The sequence below is a fragment of the Notothenia rossii genome (genome assembly GCF_949606895.1).
Source record: "Notothenia rossii genome assembly, chromosome: 5".
Classification (NCBI taxonomy): Eukaryota; Metazoa; Chordata; class Actinopteri; order Perciformes; family Nototheniidae; genus Notothenia; species Notothenia rossii.
Window position 1 is genome coordinate 64,268,251 of NC_136903.1, and position 26,008 is coordinate 64,294,258.

General features: G+C 41.2%; 1 protein-coding gene across 4 annotated transcripts in view; it reads right to left on the reverse strand.

The window, feature by feature from the left end:
- ephb2b (eph receptor B2b) overlaps nucleotides 1–26,008 on the reverse strand; it is a 131,002-nt gene that overhangs the window by 56,388 nt on the left and 48,606 nt on the right. For all 4 annotated transcript variants that reach the window (XM_079680942.1, XM_079680940.1, XM_079680941.1 and 1 more), the window contains exons 2-3: nucleotides 24,299–24,378; nucleotides 11,117–11,801 (exon numbers count right to left, since the gene is read on the reverse strand). In XM_079680942.1, the coding sequence (XP_079537068.1) occupies nucleotides 11,117–11,801; nucleotides 24,299–24,378 (765 nt within the window). The remainder of the gene's footprint in view (nucleotides 1–11,116; nucleotides 11,802–24,298; nucleotides 24,379–26,008) is intronic.

The window sequence follows — 26,008 nt, forward strand, 5'->3', positions numbered from 1 at the left end:
GAAATGTAAATGCGAACAGCAGTTTAGTTTTGTATGGGAATGTTCATTTGTAGGACACAGGGTTTAGGCAACACACCCAAGATGTGCTGTGTGTAGCTCTGCTCAGAACATGTGGCTGTGTCTTCCTCCTCCAGCAGCCTCGAGACAAAGAGTGCACAAAGGAAAAAAAACGACTTCACTTCAAGCAATCTGTTGAAATAGGTCATTATGGTGGAGGCATGCTGTGAATGCACCGCCTCCCCAAATCAATACATGAATCCCTATATTTAGTAAGAAGGTCGCGAGGAGGAGTTATCAAAGCTGTACAAGGAATGAGAGACATGAACGAATCAGCTCAGCACTTGAGTCGCGCCTGCTTATTTTAGATGCAGATGGTTCCAAAAATGTCTTCTCTAGTGAGGTTTTCTCTCTGTGGAGAGTTGAGATATCCCTCATGGTGGCTGAAAATGTCACATTCTGCTCAGTGTCAATGTCATCATGTTACCCTTCAAGATGCTACATGGAGAAAAAGTCATTGGACATGACTGTTTTGGGGGCATTTCTGTTCTAAATGTATTCAATTGTATGATTAAAAGTTTTGACACAGTTGAGAAGAACTTTTTGTTCTCATGTTTAGATAAACTGTCACATGACCATAAAGTAAACACATTTTAGTTACCTTAATGCCACGGCAGTTTGGACAAATACGTTTCTTTAAATCTTAGATACTTACACATTGAATATTTTACCTTGCTCAGACATATTTTCCCCCAGTAATGAGCAAATGATCCAAGTTAAATGCTTTCATTGTTTCTAAGAAATCTCTGCCATTGATAGCCCTTAACTGAACCATCTCAAATTAAACAAAAGGGAGAGGAAACATACTCTTTGGCCAAACAAATAACTTCATGTCATTCGAGGCATTTTAAGCAGGGGGGGCTTGCCCAAGAAACATAAGAACACACTACAGGAAAGCATAATAAGCATCTTTAAGAGAGATATAGTTCAGTCTACACTGTACTATGATCCCGTCCTTTGGGATTATTTTAACTTTATCTATCTCCATGTGAGCTGACAAGGTCTGCCTTTTTGTTTTGCACAGGGACAAAAAGCTAAGACAAGAGGAGAGCAGAATGAAAACAACCTCATTAATATCTGTGACTAATGTATTCCAGGCGGTTCTCTAAGCCTGTTACTCGACAGAGGAGAGATGCCCGCACTGGGAGGTGAGGTAGCGGTGGCCCTGTGCGTCGAGACGGTGCCACACTGAGTCGGTTGGGCGGGGCGGAACGAAAACAGCCCGCACATGAGAATGCACTGATCTCTCCCCCACCTGATCCGCCAACTCTGTGGAGACCACACAGCCTTGAGATGACCACAATAAACCAGAACACAGGTCCCAGCACGAAGCGAGCATTTCATGGGCATCAATGCACTGCGAGGCCAATCCAGGCTTTGTAGTAAACATTGGCGGGGGGTTAATGTCCAGTCCAGAGGAGTTGGGTATGTGATTTTTTTTTTGTTTAGTCTGTTGGCTGTGTCTCACTGTTTCACTCCTGATTCTACTATACATTTCATTTACAGTGTTTTGAAGTAGATAGCAAAATACATTTTGACCCAAAGTACTTTATATTTATCTTTTTTTGTCAATATTTGGAGGTGATGGATATTCAATAACCGACGTAGTGAATTTCGCCTTATAATTAACTATAGTTTGAAATACTGCACTACGATATAGGACCATCACTTCTGTATGCGTCTACTTTACCAGGAATGCAGATTGTGTTCTATTTTTAGGTAAAGAAAGCGTATCAGCTCAAGTCTTCTCATGGAAATAATTCTATTTTTGCAAGTGCTTTAGCTTACAGTTCATAGTCAAATGTTATTGTGTCTAAAATTACACAGAATTGTAATAATATTCTGCCTATTAAAAAGTAATTACTGCGTAATTACGTCTAATTTTCCAACATGATGGGGACATAAAACCATTATGATATCCCAGCACTGTACTTAAACTCACGCTGTGAGGTGCACAGGAAGCGATTGTTATTTTTCCGCACAAGGAAACACAGAGCCGCCTTTTCATTAGCTTGTTGTTTACAGTCTCACCTCCTACATCTCTATATAAATCCAGTATAAACAGCAGAATCCCCAAAAGGCTTTACAGTATAAACTGTGGGAAAGTATTGCTAATCACAACTCGAGGAACAAGAGGTGGAAGGGAAGAACAGGAGGGAGATGCGTAACGTGGGGAGATTATTCTCACCCTTAAACCACTGGTACATTTAACAATGTAGTGGTAGGAATAATCTAATTGACTAGATAGGGATTAGCCTAGCTGAATGTGCTATGCCTTTCATCTGCCAAGGCTAGGGTAAAAAAAAACGTATCCTTTGGATGAACCCAGTTCTTCACAAGAGTTATAAGAATGAGAGAAAGCGTGTCCAACCATACCTTTCAGCTTGGGAATTCCTCAGGAGACTTGAACAGCTCATTATATTGAGTAATTTATTTGCTTAGTCGCTGCCCAAAGGGAAGTAAAAAGTTTTAACATCCAGAAAATTCTGTAAGTAGTCCATTTTACAAACCTGAGCTGTCCCCTGCAGCAAAACCATCCCCCCCTCAACCAGCTTTCAACAATTAAACCAGGCCACTGGAGCCAAGATTGTTTTCCTGCCCAGCATCAAGCAGGCTCATCCTGCAAAATTACCCTTTTAATTGGGTACTGTGATAAACAAGCAAAAGTATGGCGTGAGATTATTAAATACTGCTAACAATCAACAGAGTGTGACGGAGTACAAATCCAATCTTTGAAAAATTGAACAGCTCGTGTTCAAATTGAGCCCTCAGTAAAGTATTTTTGTTCACCAAATACCCTTTTATTGCCTTTTTTCTGTCTTTTTTTTTTACAGTTTATCGCCTACTAGGAGTATCTGTGTATCGCTTGCTTGAATGCTTTCATCCACACTAAACTGTCTTAAAAATAAATGCATGACATTTGGTACAGAAGGTTACTGGGTACAGAAGATGAATCGTATTGACTTTGCAGATCAACTGATTTTTTCTTTAGCGCCACCAGTGCTCACTTCCCATGAGAAATATATCGACATCTACTAAATGGATGATTTCCCTCTAGAAACACCAGTGGGTTGGCCAATGGTGTTGTACTTTCACAAAAGTTAGCATGCTAAAAAGCTTACCAAGGATGTGAATAGGCTAAAGAAAGTTGTTAGAATAAGCAGCCGAGCAAAAAGCCCCTCAGAGGTGCTAGCGTGTCTGTAGACTCGTGTTAAGTGGATCATTATTAGGCCTTCTTTTGACCTGATAATAATCTCACTGTTATCTGAACTTGATATAGATACCTATCTGGAATGATTTCAGTTTGTAGTGATTCACACTTTGTAGGTGTAACTCTTTCATTAATATCCCCTGGGTCTTGATACTTAATATAGCGAAGGACAAAGCAATATCTCTATTGACCAAAAACATATTAACCAGTATACTCAGAAGTCAGGAAGTCACAGGTTACACCTGGCAAAGAAAACAAAGCACAGTCCTGCAGCGGTGGCTCTCGACAGGGGAGAGCTTCACTTCACATTGACGGAGCTTTAAAAAGGCATGTGTTCAATTTCCAACTCAAACACCACTCGGAAACCTCCCGGGGAGCATGATGACGGAAACCTTTGCTATACTCGTCCAACTTTAGAGTTGACATTAGCCGGGGGATTTCTAAACAATTCGGAATTAAACCCAAAGTAAAATAAATCTCAATACAAACTGCTTGATTTGGTTGTTGATTTTGTTCAAACAGTGCAGAGGCCCCGGTGAGTAGATACAGCTTGTGTGGACACGATCACCTCATAGGGATTCACTGAGGTTAACAGAGATGTTGCCCCTTGAGTCGAAGGATACTTTCCGTTTGTTGGTTTTTCTTATTTGGTCTCATGCACTGGAATGAGCTGTTCATTTAACCCAGCCTTTCTATTTTCCATTGAGAACGGCAGGGTGGACTTTCGGCATCTAAATCAGTTTGATTTCCAAGCAATTAAATGCACAGGAATTTATCTTAATGACACTGCGAGAGAGAGATATCGACATCTCAGAGATTTACAGTGCATGCTGAGTCATGGCACAAAACAAAGTAGACCTCGCATTGTCCGGAAAGTAATCTAAGATGTACAGGAAAAGACACTTTGAATTAACAACTTGTATGCGCATCTCCTCCATATGTATAGGGGCGCTATTATGCCCTTAGGGGTTCTCTCTTTATGTGTTATAAAAGCCTCTATTGAAATCCTTTGTTTAATTCTGTAACATAGTGACATCACTATGTAACAAACACACTTCTATTGGCTAGAGTTCCAGCTCATTTAGACATTAAAACATGTAAATGTCACAGTAGAGGCAAACAATTATAGGGGCATTTTAAAGTTGTTAAATGTTAGAGATGGAAGGAGGGGCTTTCTCACGGGACAGTCAAAAATATCTACAAAGAAAATATTATTTTCAAGTACTGAGGCAAGCAGCCTTTTATTAATTTGACAACCACACTTTTTCAGAATAATTTAATTTGTTTTGAAAGGAGCTGTATCAGGAAATCTTCTAAGTAATCCCTCAGTTGAAGTCAAAACGTTGAAATGAAAGAAATACTGCAGTAAGGAAGTTCACAACAGTAACACTCTGTGAAGTCTTCCTAAGGCTGCTCAGAAGAGATGATCTCTCATGGTTATTAGCGCAGTATCTTGACGGGCATTGAGGCGTTTCACACTGATAAGAGAAGAAGACGAAAAGGGAGCAAAAAAAATAAAAAGCTCTTCCAGTGTCTTTGTTAATATTTCTCTCCCCTGTTGCCTTTCTATTCTGATCCATCTCTACCCTCCCATATCTCCGCCTCACAATGCCGCTGGTTAATTTTTGATAACCTGTATTTTAACAGGCGAGAGAGCTCTGTTGGCGGGTAATGTTGCTTATTTTAGACTCCATTGTACTTCTGGATTATTCTACGCACAGAAAGAACAATTCCAGGTTTTGCTGGTATAGTAAGTCAAAGTGAGGGGCTGTTACACACTGAAGTCAAAGTTCTTCTCAAAGGAACCAACTGTCAAATAATTCAACATAACTGAGCAGCAACACAATGAATAGCTGGCGAATTATATAACTAACAGATGTTTTTGTAGTTTCAAAGTCTGGGCACATATTCAGGTTGAGCACATGCAACAACAGTATGCACCTTTATGTGCGGAGCGTATTATGCTGCAATACTATGATGTTGTATGGGATTAAATAACCCTCCAGTGTGATGGAGAATATAGACATACAGTAAAAGGGCCCTATTTTACCTTTCTGGAGTTGTCCCTTTCCTGTAGTGTGTTATGTTGTTTTTTGTGCATGTACGTGGTCCGCAAAGGCAAACCATCCTGACGTTCCCAAAAGAGGGAGTTTCTCTCCCATACAATCCCGACCTTCCTGAACACCTCATTTGGACTCCTTTGATTAGTTCCATAACATAGTGACATCACTATGTCACGGAAGACACTTCTACTTGTTGGCGCTCCAACACATTGTACTTAATACAATAGGCTATGGGGTGGGACGTCTCTAAAAGGTTGACCAATCACAACAAAGCCAGCCAGCTTTGGGTGAAAAGAGGTGCTGCAGCACAGGCAGTATGAGAAAAATAAAGACCTTTACGAACATTAAAGCATGGAAACATGTCACGGTAGAAGCACAAAATATAAATATGAACCTGAACATTTTAGTGAATGACCAAGGGGTTAACATTGTGTGCTCATCTCCTGAATACTACAGCAACAGACTGCATGTGGCATATCCCACCAATGCCAGGAATGAATATTATTTCTCTCTTCGCTGTCACATTTAGAATAGCTCTAATGTAGGTCAACGGCATACAACACCACCATTTTCTCCCCATGTTGACCGAGTTCTAATATATCATTGGAAAACAAGGTCACTGATACTCCCCAAGGAGTCCTGTCTTAAACAGTGAGCCCGATTGTTTCTCCTCTTTTATCCAGACAGATGCTTGATCAATCAGTCTCCCTTAGTCGAAAGGGCTCTGACGGGACGCGATGCGAGGACATCTAAGAGAGCGCACATGAGGGGTTATTTTGACAAAGCCCCAGCCTTGTCCCTGACGAAAAAGGGAGGCACATATGGAAGGATCTCTACAGTACACACTGCAGGGCTCTCACTTCCTTAAAGTCCCTACAGTCTCACTAAGGTAAATGTATCAAACTAAAGCAAAAGGTCTCAGGGTTGTCACCCAGTTTCTCCCACATGGAGAAACACCAGTCTGTGGTCATCAGGCTCTGGTATCACGGGGCTCAGGGTAAGACAGGAATAGGTGTTACAAGCAAGAACCAGACCTGCAGGAAGCCTCCACAGATGACCAAAAACATATTTAAAAAAGGTCTTGGTATTGTTAGAGGTCATAGAGCCTACATTTGAGATTCAAAATATAGTGTGGGATAAGGAGGAGTGTGACAGAGGGGGCATGTGGAGCAGAGACCAGCATGTGCTGAAACACATGGAAAACGTTTACGGGCTTAACAGGCCGTGATCTTTGAGTTCAGGGAGATTCGCAGGGATCGCAGGTCACGTTATCACGTCCGCATGTGATGAATGTGCTGTGAAAACGAGGATGATAAAGAGTTCCTCTGTGTGGGTATATATAATGTTCCAATGTGTGCACATGATAGCATGGTACATGTATGCATATGTATTCAGGCATGTAATGTCATTGGTTCAATAACTATGCTGTAATGTATACTGTATAAGAAGGGCTGTATGGAAGATTTCACTTATTAGGTTTCTTCCTTCCTCTCATGAATGGCTCCCCCGCTCTTTCTCCTGCTATATGGATGTGTGCAGGAACAGAAAAGACTGAAAGACAGAGGGAAAAAAAGCACCTGGCCATACTGAAATCCTATCACAGTGGGGAAGAGGGGATAAAGGTTCTGAATGTTCCCCAGGGGCCTCTGCGGACAGGATGACATGATGTCTTAAAGCTCGTCTGCTTGCCTCCTGCTGTTACGACATCCTACACCGTGTCTATCTCTATCAAACACAAATCAACCTTTATTGGGTTTCAAATGAAAGGCACACTAATGGAAATTAAGTGATATTGCCTATGGTGCAGAAATTAAGTAATGTTGTCTATGAGATCATTGAACAGACAAATGTTGCAGCATCTGCTCAGACACCAATTTGTATGCCTTATACTTAACTAAACGATCTTCTCCTAACAGCACCCGAAGCCACCATCAATCTAAGAGAATAAGTGTGGCTTTTACTTACAAACACATAATATTATGTGAGTGCCTATTGTGTAGGCAGACTGTTGACATTTTGGTCTCCCGCTCTCTTATCCTTATTTTCTCCCACTCACTCTCTCGCGCCGCCCGTTACCGCAGCCAAATGCAAACCTTCTTTCATCTCTGTTTGCACAATGTACAATGCAGCAAGAGCCTTGAGGGGGTGTGTTTGTTTTGTTTTTCGCTTTGTGTCTTGTTCCAGAGTGGAAGACTGACATCCAGTCATCAGCGTGGCTGTGCCCCACGTGCGCTGTTAGTCAATTAGAGCTGCCATTAAAGGCACAGGCACCCAGGGAAATAAAGGCGGCAGCATGGATTTGTCTGTGCTACGCTGATTTCCACCCTCAAATCCTCTCCAGACGAAGAGGCTGCAATAATTGGGATTCTGACAGTGGGTTAGGGGGACTCATTTCCTGCCCTCGCCTCCTCCCCTTCTCTTTTCCATGCAATCATGCCTATCCAATCATGGCACCTGCCTTTGCACTCGATCCCCCTAACTCTCTTTATCTACAACCGCATTAGGTTGAAGAATTACTGAAGCCTTAATCTAATTGTTCTGGGTGCAACTGCAGGAGCCTCGATTCCGAGCAGCCATACTACCGAGACCTCACCAAGAGATTAAAGCAGACCTATTCTGCTCATTGGTGTTCCTTTTCCTGTAGTTCCTGTATAGGTTTGTGTGCATGTAAACGGTCTGCAAACGCTAAAATCCAAAAGTTTCTGTCCCACACACTCCCCCCAACAATCAGAGCAGTACATGACTGTCGTGCATGTATAGTAGAATGTGCTCCAGTAAGTCCATTGGGGAGGCATGTTTGCAAGTGCATCTCTGTTACACATTTCTCCAACAAGCATTTAACATCAGGAACTGTAATCTGATTATCTACAGTAAAACACTGTATACAAAATGCAGTGCAATGTACTTCTTTTTATTCTTCAAATATATATATATAAATATTCTGAGGCAACCAGATTGGTTTCACCGGCAAGATTATTTAACTGCACATAAGTGGAAGAGCGTGCAGAACATGTAACAGTTGCACTTTAGTATCCACCGTCCTGCTGTGTGATGTTATGTGTTGACTATTGTTCCAACAAATCTGGACCACAGGGCCACACGAAATGTGGCGCTGCGTTTTACGATGCTTTCCCTTCCTGACCAAACACAGTAATTAAGAAAAACACAACAAAAAGATGACTCCAGCTGTTAGTGTAGCTGTGACTGATTGTCTCCATCTGAATCTTCACTGTACTATAACGGGAGCCACGCTCCCACAGCGGAGACCCTTGAACTCACACTAGCATGGGGTTAGATGATCAGATTACAGTGATAAAGCACACATGGGCATTGTTAAGCGAGTTTGCAATTCTACCCATGAGCATGGCTCTCATTGTGCACCAGTGAAGAGAATGCTTTTCATTCTGGAAGTGAACAGCAAGGGCAAACAGGACCTCATGTGTCCATGTGTCCTCGGGGCTCTAAAGGGAAGCAAGATCTCCCTTTTCTGAAAAACCCTGGTGTGGATCAGGACCTCTAACATGGAGAAACTTAATCTGTCTTGTAAGACAATATCAGAGCTTCAGCAATTTGATGTGTGCATCCCCTATACCATCAATATTTTGACAGATTTCAAGACAGCATAATTATTTGCCGGGATCCCTGCCAAGGATTTAATTGTTACAAGCGTAATTACACGTTTAGTTGCGGGGATGTTGGAACAAAGCATTGGTCGCGTCCTTAACATGACAGTAACATCTCTTTCATCTCGGATGCTTTATGCTATGTCTCTGAAGCTCCATAATCCTGCTATGAAACAGGATATCTTGCAAACCCCTCAGAGGGCACCTCTCACAAATCAATTCATTACCCCGTGATATCAGCAGGCCAAGGCGCATCTTTCATAGATCAATTCATTATCCGACTTCTGGCAGCTGAAAGGCGGCGACTGACCACAGCTTTCAAACACCGATATCAGCTTTCAGTGTTAAGGAAGATGACAAGAGTGGTGGTGGTCTTCCATCAAAAAGAGGCTTCAGACGAATGGATCGACAATGAGTCATCAACTAAGCATCGAATAGTATCCTTTTTATCTGTTATGGTTTGATTTTTAGAAGAATACACACTGCTGGGTTGTTTGCACCGAGGCTCATAACTATTGTATGGAGCCATAAAATCCTTCTCCATGCTTAGCATTTTGCAGCATTCTTCAGCTGCACTCTCAGATAATGCATTCTTTTCATAAAGCTTTAATATCCAGTCACGTGATCAGGGAAGTGACGGAGAGCAGAACGGTGGGAATGTGTCTGTGTACAGGAGGAGTGTGTGCTTCTGTCAGGGTCACTGCAGTTTGTCGATGAGCCCTGCAGTGCTCAGATCTATAACTGTCACTACTGCAGTGGGGGTGATGAAGAAGAGAGCATGCAGGCAGCCTCTCTTCTCGTGGACCTTGGCTAACAAAGCCGGTGTGCAGCAGCAGGTCAAAGAGGAAGAAGGTTAAGAAGGTTAAAACCCTATTCAGTCAAAAAGTCCTACTGTGTGAGGATATAAATGAATCAACATGCTCTTCGCTGACAGAAATTAATTGTATAATCCCGTTTAGCCCAAAACGACATGACCGAGGACACCCCCGAGATGTTTCCAATCCACCTCGCGCAGTGAACTACATGTAGGTCAAAAAACAAGCGGCTTTGTGTAATGACGTGGGGATGTGGATTCAGAGCGGCTGGCTACAGCAGAGTAGCGGTATTCATGTTCCCTTTTATTGGCAAGTATTCCTTAAGGAGGGAGGCTGGTGCCTGTCCTCATTAGTAGTCATTGAACAGGCCCTGGCAGTGTTCGGGAGGCAGCACCCATCACGTTTCCCCCTCCCAACACAGACACCGGGGGTTGTGTTGTAATTACAGGCGCACATAAGAGAGGCAGCAACACCACGATCTGAAACGCAGGTGGGTGGTTTGTTGTGTTGGCTGAAGCAGCACGGCTCCAGTCTGCGGGCTACGCAGTTTCAACTGATCAAGATCCCTAAGCACGTTGACCAAATACCACCTGCCAGACAGGAGATAGGGCATGGCACAGGTAAACGTTGGCTACATCGATGTTTTTGAAAAGCCAGAATCGATTTGCCTGTGAGGTATTCCAATTGATAGGAAAATGAAGGCAATTTTGAAAAATATCCTCTTTGTCCTCAGGGAGGGAAGGAGGCATTCTATCAACAAAAGATGAGCGCAGAAATTGCTGTTTTCTTTGAATTGATGTTAAGCATGAGTTCTGTTATGTTTGAATAGAGGCATTTCTCTGTAGGCTGAAGCATTTATAAAGTACTCTTGGTAAAGTGTGCAAGAAAGAACAAAAACACGCAGGTCTTGAGGTTTAAAAAATGAAGTGCATAAATATGTTTCCCTGACAGGCTGTTGTCATGATTTGCGACCAATGATGAGCAACTCCAATCCATTTATGTCAGCTGAGAAAAGATTGACTGAACATGTTTTGCAGCCACAGCAGCTGTATATTTTCAGATCAAGCCCGAGGCATCATTTTTGCCATTTTCATCTGCGCATTTCTGTTATAAATAAACATAAATCATCTTTATAAAAATATGATGGCTTCAATAAGGGTAATTTATGCAAAGAATGCATACCTTCCATCATGTTTCTTTAATCCATGACCATGTATCAGTCGCTTATATCAATTGAATATTCCCCTGGAGTAGTTTACAGTGAGGAATAAACATCCTTTTGACATGTTATTATGAAAGAAGAAGGCTTAGCAGATTTAAGAAAAGCATTATAAGAGCAGAACATACCTCGACAGACAGTCCCATTCTCCACAGCCTCGTTCCCAGCCTTGCACATGCAGCGTCCAATGGGAACCATCCATTCTCCATCTCCATTGCAGTACAGCTTGATGGGCACGTCCACCTCCTCTGCGTTGGGGATGCAAACACCTCGTGCAGCCACCAGGGAGGTGCTCTCTGCTCCCGACAGCGTCTCCTGGAACAACGCCCCGTTGGTGATGATACGTGGGCACTTCCGATAGAAGACGCGAACAGCGATGAGCGACATGCAGCCGCCGTAGTCCTGGAAGGCGAGGTAGAAGCCGTTTCGTGACACAGGGCCGAAGCTCCGGACCTCAGTATTGATCTTCATCACTCTGCCCCCTAGATCCACCTGGGAGAAGCTCTCGTCTGCTGCGATGGTGTCCACTTTGATCCAGGGGTTCTCCATCCAGGCCGGGGAGTTCCTGCTGGCTGTATCCGAGTCAGATTCGTAGTAATAGAGGTTAAATGTCTCTTTACAGGAGCCAGGCACATTGGGAATGCTACTGCAGTCCCTCACCGAGAACTTCATCTCCACGTGGATCCGCTGAGCACCACGACGGCGGATGTACTTTGTCCGTACCCAGTTGTTCTGATTGTTGTCAAAAACATTGCAGACCTGGTACGTCCGGATGGTGTTCATGTTTTCATCATAACCGCTCACCTCCTCCCACTGTTGAGACAAAAACACACAGTCAGTTAGCATGTTTACATTTGACTGCTCTGAAAAGAACACTTAAATACAACATTTTATGAAAAACAAAACTGGTAATTAGGCACATAGTTAACTTGATTCATCCAATTAGGCACAATTCAGCTGTAAAGCAGTAAACGGTCTGCACGCTTCCAATTAATATGAACATTATAAAGCCCCGCTGATACCTATTTGGTAGCAATAACATGAATGTTTTCATGCGTACTTTATAATACTTTGATTAGTGGGATTAATCAACTCAAGCAATGTTTTGATTACATTAATTAGATGGTGCAAAGAAACGAAATATCTCCAATGAACCAGTTGCATTAGACTCATCTAAAAGGAAGAAATGCAAAACAGCCTTCAGAGTGTCCTCACATTTCTTGGCTTAAAGAGGACACATTATGCTAATGCTAATGTTCATGTCTAAATGTGTATTTTCTGCCAGTACTTTGAACAAATATATACATGCTTCAATGTTCAAAAAGGTGGTGAGTGTTTAGGGAAAACTTGGGATGTTAGCCTTTGCAGACCATTTACATGCACGGAAACACACTACAGGAAAGGGAAAAGCCCAAAAAACATAATAGGGCCCCTTTAATATTACTCAAAGGTTTCTCACTCTGACCTTAACTCCAGAGTGTTGAGTCAAGTAAATAAAGTTGTTTGGTATTTCAATACCAGTAAAGAGATGGTATATCTGTGTGAGAAATAATACTTTGATGATTGGGGATTTTTTGATGAACAGCAACTGTGTGATTATTGATTTAGTTCCAATGTTAGGGCTGTCTGAATGATCTGCGTGTTGTACCAAGGCTAACTTTGACTGGTGAATCAAACAAAGTAAGGTCTTCATTATCAGATTTTCATTTGACACCCTATTTGGCTTACAGACTAAATCAGATTGCCTTTTTTTAACCTTTTAAAATTTGAAGCTGCAAATAACTGTTACATGTATTTTTGCTTGAGTACTGTATTAAGGGGTGTTAAAAACATTTGCTTTGTACAGGCAGAGCGCTTTGATGTTGACCCTCCCTTTTCCTCTCCTCCCATGGAGGAAACCGTTCACATCTTGTAATGCTTTGAAAGAAACCGGAGACGTGACATTAAGACACTTGAACAGAGCAGAAAAGTTTCTGGTTTATGTGATATGCGTGTCCTACTTTAATTCTGCGTCTTAATGGGACACATTCAGAGCACATACGGTAATGGGTTATTGACATTGCGGTGAAAGCTCTTTTCCCTACAGTGAAGCACTGAGGAAACATGACATGACTTTTCCAATATCAAAGTCACACTAAACTGACATAATCATATTACACAGGTAATCATATAAAGAAAAATGGAGGGGCACATTTCAGTATGCTATTCAGCTTCAAAGTCCACGTATTACACACCAATTGGAGTCCTTGCTCTGTCTGTACGGACCCCAGATGCAGCCTCTGTGGTTTTCCCTGGCCCTTGGCCATGGATCAAACCAGCTTTAAACACCATGCGCTTTAACCACCAAGCAGGTCGTGACCTTGACCCCGGCTTCTCAGCTAAGAAGAAATGCTGCTCTCACCCCCCCAGAGCCACTGTGAATCAGCTGCACCCTCTACTGCTTCCACAGCTCGACCTCCCCAGCTTCACTCTTCATTTCACAGCTGATGTAATTTCTCAAATTAGTGCCCACTTAGTGAGGATTTTTACAGATTTTGACGAGTTGGGAGAAGAAAGTCACCCCTCTTGTTGCGAAACCGGCGTTATATCAAACACTTTCGGACTAATTAGAACGACTTTGGTTCTTAATTCCCGTGTCCTAATAAACACTGAGTCAATGTGATGCCTGGCTCGACCCAAACTCAAATCCAAACCATCAAAAGAGCCAACCAAAACAGAGGACTGAAGTGCGGCCAAAAATAATAGAACAAATTATAATGAGAGTAAACCGAATGCAGCTTAACCAACAAAAAGAAAAATAATAAGTATTTTTGATTTGTGTCTTAGTGACCCTTTAGTCCTTATTAGCTAAAAGAAAAACTATTGTCCTTAAAGTTGTGAATAAACATATACACACAATAAATCACATCATATTAAAATGTTTTTCTTCTCTTTTCTACAGCTCGTATGACTTGGCACATTTAATTTGTAAGTGGTCTTACCAAAACACTTTCAAGAGCGTTTTTTAATTAGAAATATGTCGAGAAGCTTTAAATAAATACAGCTACCCGCATGCTAGCTGCAGGTTCTTGCTGGTGTGGTTTAAGGATAAATCTGTCATTTGGCCCATACTGGCAGACATCATCATCCCAGGTCATGAGCAGCCATTGACCTTCCCACTTGTTGAGGAGCAGTGGGGGGAGCTGTGGGCCAATTAAACCAAAGCGGGCAGTCTGCTTGTACTGAGCAGAGAGCGTTGGACAATCGCAGTTTGATAAAAACGGAATGAGGAGACAGGTGGGGGCTGCTGCTAATGAGGGACGCAGACAGGGGAAACTGCAGGGAAAAGTGTTGGCGGTGACGTGGGGGGAAGGGGTTGATCCGGGCTAAAAAAGACCCCTAACAAAATGTGTTTTGATGGAGGGCCCCTTTTTTTCCTGTCATGGCCTCTTTGCCCCGTGTTCATCACAGCCAGTGGAGGGAAGCAAATGGGGCATAATAAGAGCCTAACGATCAAGCACCGAGTGTGAAATTAGAAGAAACGTCTTCATTTTCACAGCTCTTTACTGAGAGTGCTGTAAAAAGGGTGGTCATGTGTTTTAAGTATAGAAGGTGGAGGTAACCCTGGTGCTGGATGTCAAGTTGGATTAGTTAGAGGGGATGAGCCGCCCTTGGATCATAATGGAAACAAAAACTCCTGAGATCCTGTTACATTTGGCACAAAGTTGTTTTTCTTGTTCTCCGAGTGTGCAAATCCACATCCATAGGGTTTAGCTTATTGAATAGTGCCTTGCTGTAAGAGGGAAATAAATACATGCTTTAGGCTTGAATGATCAAAGGCATTCTCTTAATAACCAAAGGCATACCAAATATTATTAAGAGTCAATTTGCATTAGTGAAGTTTACGGTATTTTTCAAATGTATGTGACATAAGACTCTCAGACTTCAAAGTAAAAAACAATTAATGTACACTGGATGTGCTTCCTTCCTCTGAGAAACACTTACTCATCCAGTACAAAAAATCAATGGTGTGAAACAGAATGCGTGACTGGCTCCAAACAAAAAGACACTGTGTTGTCTTTTAATTGCTCTCATTTGGGTCCAATATTGGTGGGTCCAATAGGGTCTGCAAGCAGTGTGTGCTTCAACCTGCTGGGTGTTACCTCGGATGTATTCAAAGCACACTCTAACAAACACACCTGCATGTGATATTTGAATGATCTCTCATCTGATTCTTATTAAATATGTTGCATAAATAAAACACGACATGATATTTAAAAGTGTTTTTATATTTATTTGACCTTGGCAATTATCCAACATTGCCGAACAGAATGGAGTACTTGGAATCTGTCTGATGAGTGCACACCTGCTGTTTTGATAAAGCGTGTTAGATCTAGATCAAGCAGCAATGTGCAGCTGCCCCTTGTTCTGTTCCCAAAACAAATTCCTGCACCTTGACATTTTAACTGATTTCAACTGTTTCAACAATAGTCTAGCCATCTTTTCTTTTTTTAATTAAACTTATTTTTGACCTCCAGCTTTGGATCCATGAACTGATGTGCCTGTCATTTGTTTTTCAATTAGAAGATACTTTTGATTAATGAAACATTTATGTGCACAAGATGGTAGAAATGTAAATAGTCTTAGGTGAATAGACCCCATTGTGATATCATATATCCTAAGGGGGAGATGCAGCCGTAAGTAGAATAGGAAAGCCGCCCTGGGTCGAGACACGGGTGCTGATGTTGATAGGAGGAATGGATGCTAAAGATCTGGATTTGATAAGGAGTGGACTTCTGATCAGCTCAAACCTGGGCACTATGACGCGAATCAGCATTAACACCTGAAACCTCAGGTCTTCTGGTACTGGCCTTTTAATCATACCCAAAGGGAAAACAAAGACCCATGGTGAGGCGTATCTTTATTATTAGATGCCACGACTGTGGAACAGCCTCCCCGAAGACCTGTTGGCAGCAGAGAGCGTTCATACTTTTAAGAGCTAACTCAAGAGCCACCTTTTAATTGAGCTTTTAAAGGTGGGGTAGGACATTTTGGAGAAACCAGCTCGAGTGCGCCAGAATTTGAAAATACACAACCGGAAACAATCTGCCACTTCCTTACAGAGCCCCTCCTCCAACACACACAAATGCGCACATGACCAATGAGGGCATGAGATAAGTTTGTGCACAGATGGAAGGCTGACAGGCAGGTAGGCCATCCAGGTATTTTAGCCGGGCCGGCTAAAATGATTGGTCGTGCTTTTTACAGCGCTACGGCTTCCACAGATGTCAAAGCACTTAAGATATACATTGCTATCGGGATGTTAAGAGCATTCCATGGAAGATAACAAAAAGTATTTCTCGAGCCGGTTTCTCAAACTTACCTACCCCACCTTTAACTGAATTTAATTTTATTATAAGTGTATTCTTATTTTTATTTATATACACACATACATGTGCTGGTATTAAGTGTTATTTTTAATCACAAATCTATGTGTTCCTCTGGTTATTACCTGGGATGGGGGAGATAGTATTGTTTTTATTTGTAAATTGTCTATGTGTCTATAATACATTTGGATTTGACACAGTTTAAAGTTTAACTGGAGCGCAATGATTGGCTGTTGGAGATAGTGGCAAAATGTAGTTGGTTAAAAGTGGACAGCCATAATCAGTTAATTAAATGTAGTGAATCAATGTTGAGGTAGTCTTCCTGACTGATTTGATGCTTTAGTTTCATTATGTTAGACTTGCACAGAAGGCGTGTCCAAAGTGAATATAGATTGTTATGGTAAGGCTATACCAGGGCTAGTAGAGACTGCTACGTGTCAGCTGCTCCTCTTCCTCTGGAGTTATACGAGGTGCTACAGTTCAGTGACGCTCACTGAAAATAAGGTTCAAAATCAATATCTCCTCTATCAAGGAGACATAGAAAAGTTCAGCTGACCTACTATCCATACTGTACGTCTGCTTTCCGCTTTTTTCTGTAAAGCCAAGCGGAACACGCTGTCAAGCTGCCTGAGATATAGCTTAGCTTCCCTCCACACCTGAGACCATTTACCAGAGACAGCTTTTTGCCTCATTCACCAGACAGTGAAATAAGTGCTGTCCTCCTCCAACTAATTACAAAACTCCTGTGTAAGCACACATTATGCAGGAGCTACTGTGCACTTTCCCATTTCCCATTACATCTTCTCCATTTTATTCCAAATTACTTTACAGTCTGCAAGCAGAGACGGGGTTTAGAGCTCAAGAACACTCGAGTCACGTTTGTTTATAGACCGTAATTACACTTGTGGCCTTGAGGGGTTTTACAACAGCCACATTGACACAAATGGTAAAATAAACAGCTTCCAACTGTTGATTCTAAATAAAGAAACACACAAAATTCAAACAACATCCTCACCTAAAACCGTTGTAGAAACCTTGTGATGGGCCTCATTTCAAAGGATGACTTCTCTCAAGGACAATCAGGTATAGAGTGAGCTAACAGATACGTGTTTGTATTTCAAAAGACTTCCAGTATATTGTTCTGTCTGGATTACTTTTCATAATTGACATTTCACAAACAAATGCCAACCATAAAAAGCGAACTAGCGAGCATCAAGTTGGTTGGCTGCAAAAAGTTGACCATAAATACACTCCTAGTAGACACGTGTCTTCAACCACGAATCAACATTTTGATAAATAGATTTGTTTGGCATGTTCCTTTGGAAGAGTTGAAGATGTTTAATACAGTCATATGATGCTGTTTTCGGAAAACTAAAGGAAGAGTCACTCCAGAAGCAAAGGAACTGCCTGCATTCACTGGCATAAACTGTCATTTAACAGGTTATAATACAGCATATACCACCTTTTTTGTTAATCGAAATGATGTGATTGTATGATAGACACTGAGAAATACACATTAAACACAACTTGCCTAACGTTGCCAGTCTAATACCTGTATTCACATGATTTGATCACTGCTAAGTTGGGCTCATAGTCTTGCAGTAAAACAGCCAATCAAGTTTTGTTTCGGCTAGTCCCCTGCTAGCTTGTGCCGTTTCATTAAGTTCTCATCCGATTGGCTGTGCGTCAAAAGTTCCGCAGTAAGTTAGTTGAAGTTGAAATCATTTGAAATCAGTGACAAATTTCCAGCTATGCGCATTGCTGAGTGTAGCGCTTCCACCTCGTCGGGGGGGGCACCACAGAAACACATTGGCTACGACAGCGCAGAGCTGTTTGACTGCATGTCATGTGAATGTAGCTTTAAAGCTATAGCCGGGTCAAGACAACTGCAGACAGTAAGAAACAACTTTTTTAAGCAATATATTGTATATATATACTGTATATTAAATATATTTTGCATTGTTGTACTGTATGAGAAAATATGTGAACTAAGATTGTGAATATCCTAACATGATTAAAGTGTTGTCTTTTACCGTTTTTTACAGTAAAGGAATTACATTTTCTAAATGTACTAACTAGACTATTCTAAAAGTTCTATTATTTGTCTATAGTCTCTTAGTCATTGTTGGTTTTACTGATGAATATTTATCAAAAAATCTCAATGTGTACATGTTTGGTGAAAGCATTAATGGTCAATCCTATACAATAATGATGTATTTTGTCAAATATATCATGCTCTTTCCCTTTTTTTTCCATATCCCCCCAACCTTGTCAGAAGAGAGTGACACATCAGTCAAACAGCGGTGTGAACGCACTTTCAGAACATTCCAAGATTTCATTGTTTTGACATAACAAGAGCTGTGTATTTATCACATCTTGTCATTACAGTGTTTGAATTAACCTGAACCAGATTCACTAGCCAGAGCCGAATTACATATCACCACTCTATCACTGACAAAAGTAAATAAATTATTCACACAAAAGGCAGGGAGAGAGAGCCAGTGGAAAACTCCTGAGGCGCAGTCGCCCCATTTGCAGTTGTGGGAAATCTGTCAGAGCAAGAGTGCCTTCCCCAGAGGGACACAGGACAAATGACACCCACTCTCTGCATTCAATTACTACGAGAGGCCATGGGAGCCAAATCCTGCTGTAGACTGGGCTTCATAGAGAGGAGACACACACACACACACACACACACACACACACACACACACACACACACACACACACACACACACACACACACACACACACACACACACACACACACACACACACACACACACACACACACACACACACACACACACACACACACACACACACACACACACACACACACACACACACACACACACACACACACAGACTTAAGTAGAACTGTCTGCTGCAGTCAGCTCCAATTACCACTATCCACTGCTAATACACAACATCTGAAACTACAGGAAAAATTCCATATTTGTACTCTCAATCCACAAGGTTACATTATGTTTGCATGTTTCTTTGCATAATTCAGAAAATGTAATTTCACAGACTTTAATTGTGAATCATAGTCACACATTAGCGGTCGCTTAAAACCAGCAAAACAGTAAATTGTGTTTAACAAATTACTTGTATAGAAGAAGAATAGCTGTGTGAAGAAAGTATGCCATGTCGGTCTGCCACACTTGCCCACAATAATAAGTAAACAACCTCAATCCTATTCCAGAGGAATGTAAATACAATATGCAGCAACTTCAATAAAGCACAAGGAACTCATTTGTTTCTAAACATTGTGCAACATTCCTTCCTGTGTTGTATCCCCAAGTGACACTCGATATTTCATGGTATAACACATTGTCACACATCCATAATGATAACCTGACCCACACACACAACACTTTATTATATTCTCCGCAATCGCAGTTTTCCCTCCACGGTAGCTCTGTGTGCTCCCTGCGGATTTCTATTTCTAAATGGCTGCTGTTGTCATTACTTCAGCTGCGGAGTGAGAGGGTCAGGGGGTCTGACCTGATGTTCACGCGTCGCTCAGATGCACTTGAGAAGAAACATTGAACACTTAACCCTGCTATGCTAGCCGGCTATACGTTATCTCCATGTCATATAAAAGACTGCCAAAGGGTTTGAAAACTCAAAACCGCGGTACCTGCTCATCATCGGTGAGCTATTTTTAGAATGTGCACACTACGTTTGTGTTCGTGTTCGGGTTCGGGTTTGCGCGTGTCCACCTAGGCAGGCTGTGTATCCTGCTACTCCGTGACGATGACGGCTTGAGGAGGTTAAAAAATAATAATAAACAAATTTGAAAGTGGGGGGACAAAAACGGGATTTTGAACAGTGGGGGGGGGGGGGGATATGTGGAAATTACGAGCGGGACTTAAATGACCAACAGCAGAGCTCGGGGCTATAATGCAGATTTATTTTTTACACTTTGTTGTTCTCTTCCTTTCTTCCGCACTTTCTGTGAGTGTCGGAGCAGAGCCCCGCCCTTCAGAAACAGAGCGGAGGACAGAATGTGGATGTGCAAAGCAATGCAGTGGACACACCGAAACATGCACATAAATTGAATAAATAACATAAGCGTTTAGTTTATTTAATAAAAGAGTTCAATGCAAAAAGTGACCGTAGATAGATTACTTCAGTTGTGATTTGGCGCTATATATATATATATATATATATATATATATAAAAATAAAAATAATAACAATAATAAAAACAAATTAAAAAACACCTTCAAGGCTCCGTTGGGGTGGCGCAGCGCCCCCCCAAGACAAAGGTAGAGGAATCACGATCTTTACGTGGACTGATGTTAAAGGTGCTGCACAAGTTTTGTTGCAAATGTGGGTAACGTTTAGGGCTAGACGACTGGGAACATTATTTTTATTGCCTTTATATTGACTGATATTGTAAATTTCACACGATTTACACCCTGTATTTTGATTTATTTTACATTCTTATTTGAATCTAAATCTAAATACATTGTTATTTATATTTGTTGATATATAGAGACCAGACAAATGTGTTTGTGATATGGGGCTATATAAATGAAATTTGACTTGCTTTGTGATTGTAGAGGAAATTATTATTTGTATTATAAATATTCATTAAGAAAATGCATTACAATTATTATTTTAAGAGGGTCTGTACCAAACAAGGATTTTTTGTATTAAGTCTGTAGAACAGAAGTTTTGCAGGCTGGGACTTTCATTCAGATACGTTACCACATGTGACCTTTGCCAAATATTGCCCCTACAGCAATTGAGATATTGCATTAGTCATTATTCCAATTTCATAAAATGTCAACTAATTGTGCAGCCCTGTCCTTTTTGCGTATGTGGTCACTGGTCACATGTCTACATGATTGTCAAACTATACTGACTGCCCTGGTTTCCTTGTGGGGGGAGGTGAGGTATTTGCTTTATTGCCAGAATCTTAAACATTTTCAGCTTTCAAACCTCCTAAACTGATTTAGATTGTTTGATGAATAGAACATCTTTTGTCAGTGTTTTCAGTTTTTGGGGAATAAAGAAGATGTCTTGCGTGTGTGGCTCAGGAACGACACAAGTCTGGCTGTCATTTAACATAATTAGAAGGAAGAGCTGCCTTGCTGTACACAGAGGGTTATAAAACATGATTTACCGAAGCTATGCTGTATGACACAAATCACTTTGAAAAACCTACTGTAGAGAGTTGATTTTACAGCTGTGCTTGAAGAGATTTCTTAGAATAATAATGTGATAGGCGATATCAAATATGCTGTTAAATAAAAGAGTGCAATAAAACCAACTGCCATAGCATTTCTGACTTAATATCACACTGTTGCTTGATTGCATTTCCATTGTGTCTCAAAGTATCGCATGTCAAGTTAGGATATATTTCATAAAGCTGTACAGAGTAGTGAAAGCCAACTGTTGGTGCTGCGGCGCTCTGCTGGATGTTACTGATCCACTGGATAAGCCTGTGAAGCCATGCATATATATGTGTGTAAGACAATAGCTTCTGTAAAGCACCTCTCGCTGTTATACTGAGAGAGAGAGCGTGCTGTGTTTCCACACCTGTCGCCCCGCGCCATAAGGGACAAGCTATCTCCCATCGCTCTCACTCGTCCCTTTCCGATGGACTGTGCTTTTGACGAGCTCAGCCAAATCATCATAAAAGTTCCGTGCCCAGGCCGATAAGACCAAACCTATACCTGACTAAATCCAGAGGCTTAGGGACTTGTTTGCATTTCATTGCACTCTGAGAGAGGGATGTATTATAACTTCATATGGAGTTTTTTTGGAAAGGACCGTGGAATTATCTGAAGTCAAAGCAGTAAATAGGAAAGCCCTCGTAGATAAGCCTTTAGTCAAAGATATTTAGAAGGGAAACTACCACAAAATCATACGGTGCACCGCAAGGAACAAAGACGGTTCCTCTTTAGTTTAAAGGTGACCTATCATGCAAAATGCACTTTTGTACGTCTTTTATACATGAATATATGTCCCTGATGTTCCAGGGAACTCACCAAGTGTCAGAAAACACAACCCTCACTATTTTCCTCCATACCCAAATCTCTTAAAAAGGGGCTGCAACGGATCTGATACAGACTGATCCAGATTTGAACACTTTTATGACGTCACAGAAGTGGCGCTATGGCTATTGGGCCAACTCCACCAATCAGGAGGAGACAGCCACGGACATTGCCGTTCGAAAGCGCTGGAGACGCTGTAGTACATATGCCAGGCCTGTAGATGGTGCCGTTCTCACAGAATCAGCCCATGCAAAGACAGTGTTAAATTGAGCGAAATGAGGAATGGCTAAAATGCATGATCTGTTTGGTATTTTGAAAAATAAAAAGTATAAATATGCCTTATATAGGTATGGTCCTACACTATATTATTCAAATATAGCAAGATAGGTCCACTTTAAAGTTTTATCTTGATTCCACCTACTTTTGGGAGATTTTCACTTAAGTTTGCAAGTGGCATTTTTGCATGTATTACATTTTTCATCTGAAGTTTCCACTTAAATGTGATGATGAATTGGTTTTTGCTGAAGTCTTTGAGTGAAACTACATGTGAACAAATGTGGAAGAGAATCTACCGTGTTAGGCGGTACACCACGGGGAACAACGATGAAGTTCTTGATTCCACCTAATTTTCACTTTAGTTTGCAAGTTGCATTTGTATGCGTATTACATTGTTTGTCTGAAGTTTCCATTTAGTTTTAAATTATGAAATGGTTTTAAGTGAATGTTTTGCTGAATCCGACGTTTAGCAAAGATGAAAGGAAGATGTGATGTAAACTGTCTTTGGAGTTGGCTTTTGTGCATAAGCTCTCTTTTTCTCCCTCATTCTGTGTAAATTGGAACCAGAGCTGGCAAGAGAAAAGGAAAGCAGGCGTCTCTTTGCTTTGCTATTAATTGAAAGAATGAGCATTGAGGAGGAGACAACATGCACTCAGGTTGGGGGGGATGAAGTTATTCAAAATCATTGCTGAACAACTTTGAAGTGGAACTGTTGGAGGCCAGATCTATACGCTGCATTTTTTTGTTTTTTTAGTGCAAAAAGACACAGCATGATAAAGTATAATTCAAACCGTCTCTACTACAAACCACAGAAGCATAAATAATTGAATAGAATCTGCAGTGTTTTTTTTTTATTCACCAGCAAATAAGTTTACAACATTTTTTTCCCTCTCGGTTGGACTGCCCCTCAGAAGTCTAAATCTTGTGGTGAGGAAAGAAGTGAAGGAGACTGAGACTCTGGTTTTGGCTGACATTAAGTGGGCCTGGCTTGCATGTGGCCATGCTCTGGCATACTGAGTGGAAACACTGTGCATCAAACACTAACAGGCTCCATATAACACATAGCTTCTAGCCTGGCATGCGAAAACACAGATTTAAGCTTCAAGTTTATGATTGTTCATTCTAACTGTGTTTGTAGTGAAGCGGAAAGTTCAGATCAGGCTAGATTGAATGAAAACTGGATGCATTCATAAAATAATAACCCAGAAAATGTGGCTGGTGAATATTCAAATGAAGGGGGTAAAAACGTCTTTGTGGAATATCCAAAAACAAAAAGGTAGCATCTTGAAAATCCTCATCAAATAACATCCCCTAAAATCCCCTCGTGTGATGTTCATGTCTAACTTTGCCGTTGCTGGATTTTCCCCCCAGAGAAACGAGGAAATGATTTAGCCTACTCCAGGGACTGGGCAGGCAGGCTACTAATTGATCTTTAACCTTAAAGTGTGAAAGCAAAACACTGGCTAAATAACTGAAATAAAGTTAGCATGGGGCACTTAGCAAATTTACACATTAGCTGCACTCTTAAATCCAACAAAAGAGAGGACCACCACACACCTCATCTTTGTCACAGTAACAATGACTTTCAATTATATTATTAATGATATTTTCTTTCTCAGAAACAGATCTTTTTCAAAGCAGAGTGTGTCACTTACGCTGTTGTCACTGGTGCCTGACACGGGGTACACCGTCCAGCCGAGCTCCGCTGTGGCTGTAGTGGAGTCCATAAGCGTCTCTGTGGAAAGAAGTAAGCAGAGACGGCGGTCAGATAATCTCCTGGCATCATAAATATAAAACGCTGCTGCGGTTCAATTGAAACCTCTTTAGTAAAACAAATATCTTGATCTTGAAAATGTGAGAACATAGTGTATGTCTGTTTAAAATTCCCAGAGCCTTAGGTGATTTTGTGGAAAATAAAAAAAATAAACTTAATAGAAGCGAGTGGGGCTGTATTTGTCTGAATACTAGAAACAGTTTGTCAACAACATTCAATTTTTTCTTTTCATATTCCCTATTTTAAAAACAGCTAATTAAAATCTATGCATTTTGTGCAAGGCGTCTTTCGGGGCTCATGAAAGAAAATACAATGTTTACGAACAATAGCACCAGCAAAAACGTCAAACTGAATTAATTTGATTTAAAGGTGGGGTAGGTAATTCACTTCAGAAACACTTTTTGTTATATTCCATGGAATGCTCTTAACATGGTGTTGCCATGGCGCTGTAAAAAGCACGACCAATTATTTTAGCCGGAGGCCTACCTGCCTGTCAGCCTTCCATCTCGTACACAAACTTATCTCGTGCCCTCATTGGTCATGTGTGCGTTCGTGTGTGTTGGAGGAGGGGCTCTGTAAGGGAGTCTGAAGGAAGTGGCAGATTTTTTTCGGCTGCGTACTTTCAAATTCTAGCGCACTCGAGCTGGTTTCTCCATTCTCTTTATAAATGTAATGTATTATTATTATTATTATTATTACCTACCCTGCCTTTAAGAGCAGTATTTAAAAAAAAAAAAATGTATAACTAAATTACAAAAATGTCAATAATCAATACATCTATTGAGATAAGTTAAGCAAACATTATGGTTCAAGCTTTTCCAGTGACCTAAGAACAAACAACTGCAAATGTTTTGCATTTTAACATCGTTTTTAAATAAACATTTTATTGGAGAGAATTATTTGAAAATGATCACTTTTTTCTGAGATGTATTAGCCTAAACACGTAATAATAAAAACAGGTAATCAATGCTAAATCAATGCTAACAAAAAAACGTCATTAACCACAGACACTTCATCTGTTTAGGTGCAAAGACGTTGCTAATATTTTTATAAGGGGTCAGTCACATCCTGGTTAGAACAACCATCTTCCATATGACTTGTAGGGAAAACAAACAGGCAGAGAAAATGTCCAGAGGAGGGGCCACCCTATATGCCACGGATTAGCCAGTGGAAAGGAACACCTCTGGTAATTGGGGTCAAAGAGAATATGCCCCCTGTCCGTCATGAGGTCCTCTGCGGCACACATTCCAGCAGTCAGACCCAAACGTCTGTCACACGCTTACTGAACCATTCATCCTGTCACCTTCTTCCAACCCTCTGTACCACCCTCATGCCCTCTTTTTTAATTCTTGACTTCATCTTTCTGTGCGTAACAGAGGGCAGGTCTAATGAATTTCTCCTGCTGATTAGGCCTGTGTCAGTGTTTTTGCTCCGGTGTTGAGCTGCAGCAGATGGAGAGAGCATTCATCAGGTTTGAGGCGTCAGCTGCAACTCCAAAATGCCACAGAGGGATTTAGAAACCCTTTCGACAAACACGGCTACTAAGCTTGGCTTAAGTCACACCCGGACGCTGTAAGACAGGTTTGCTGAA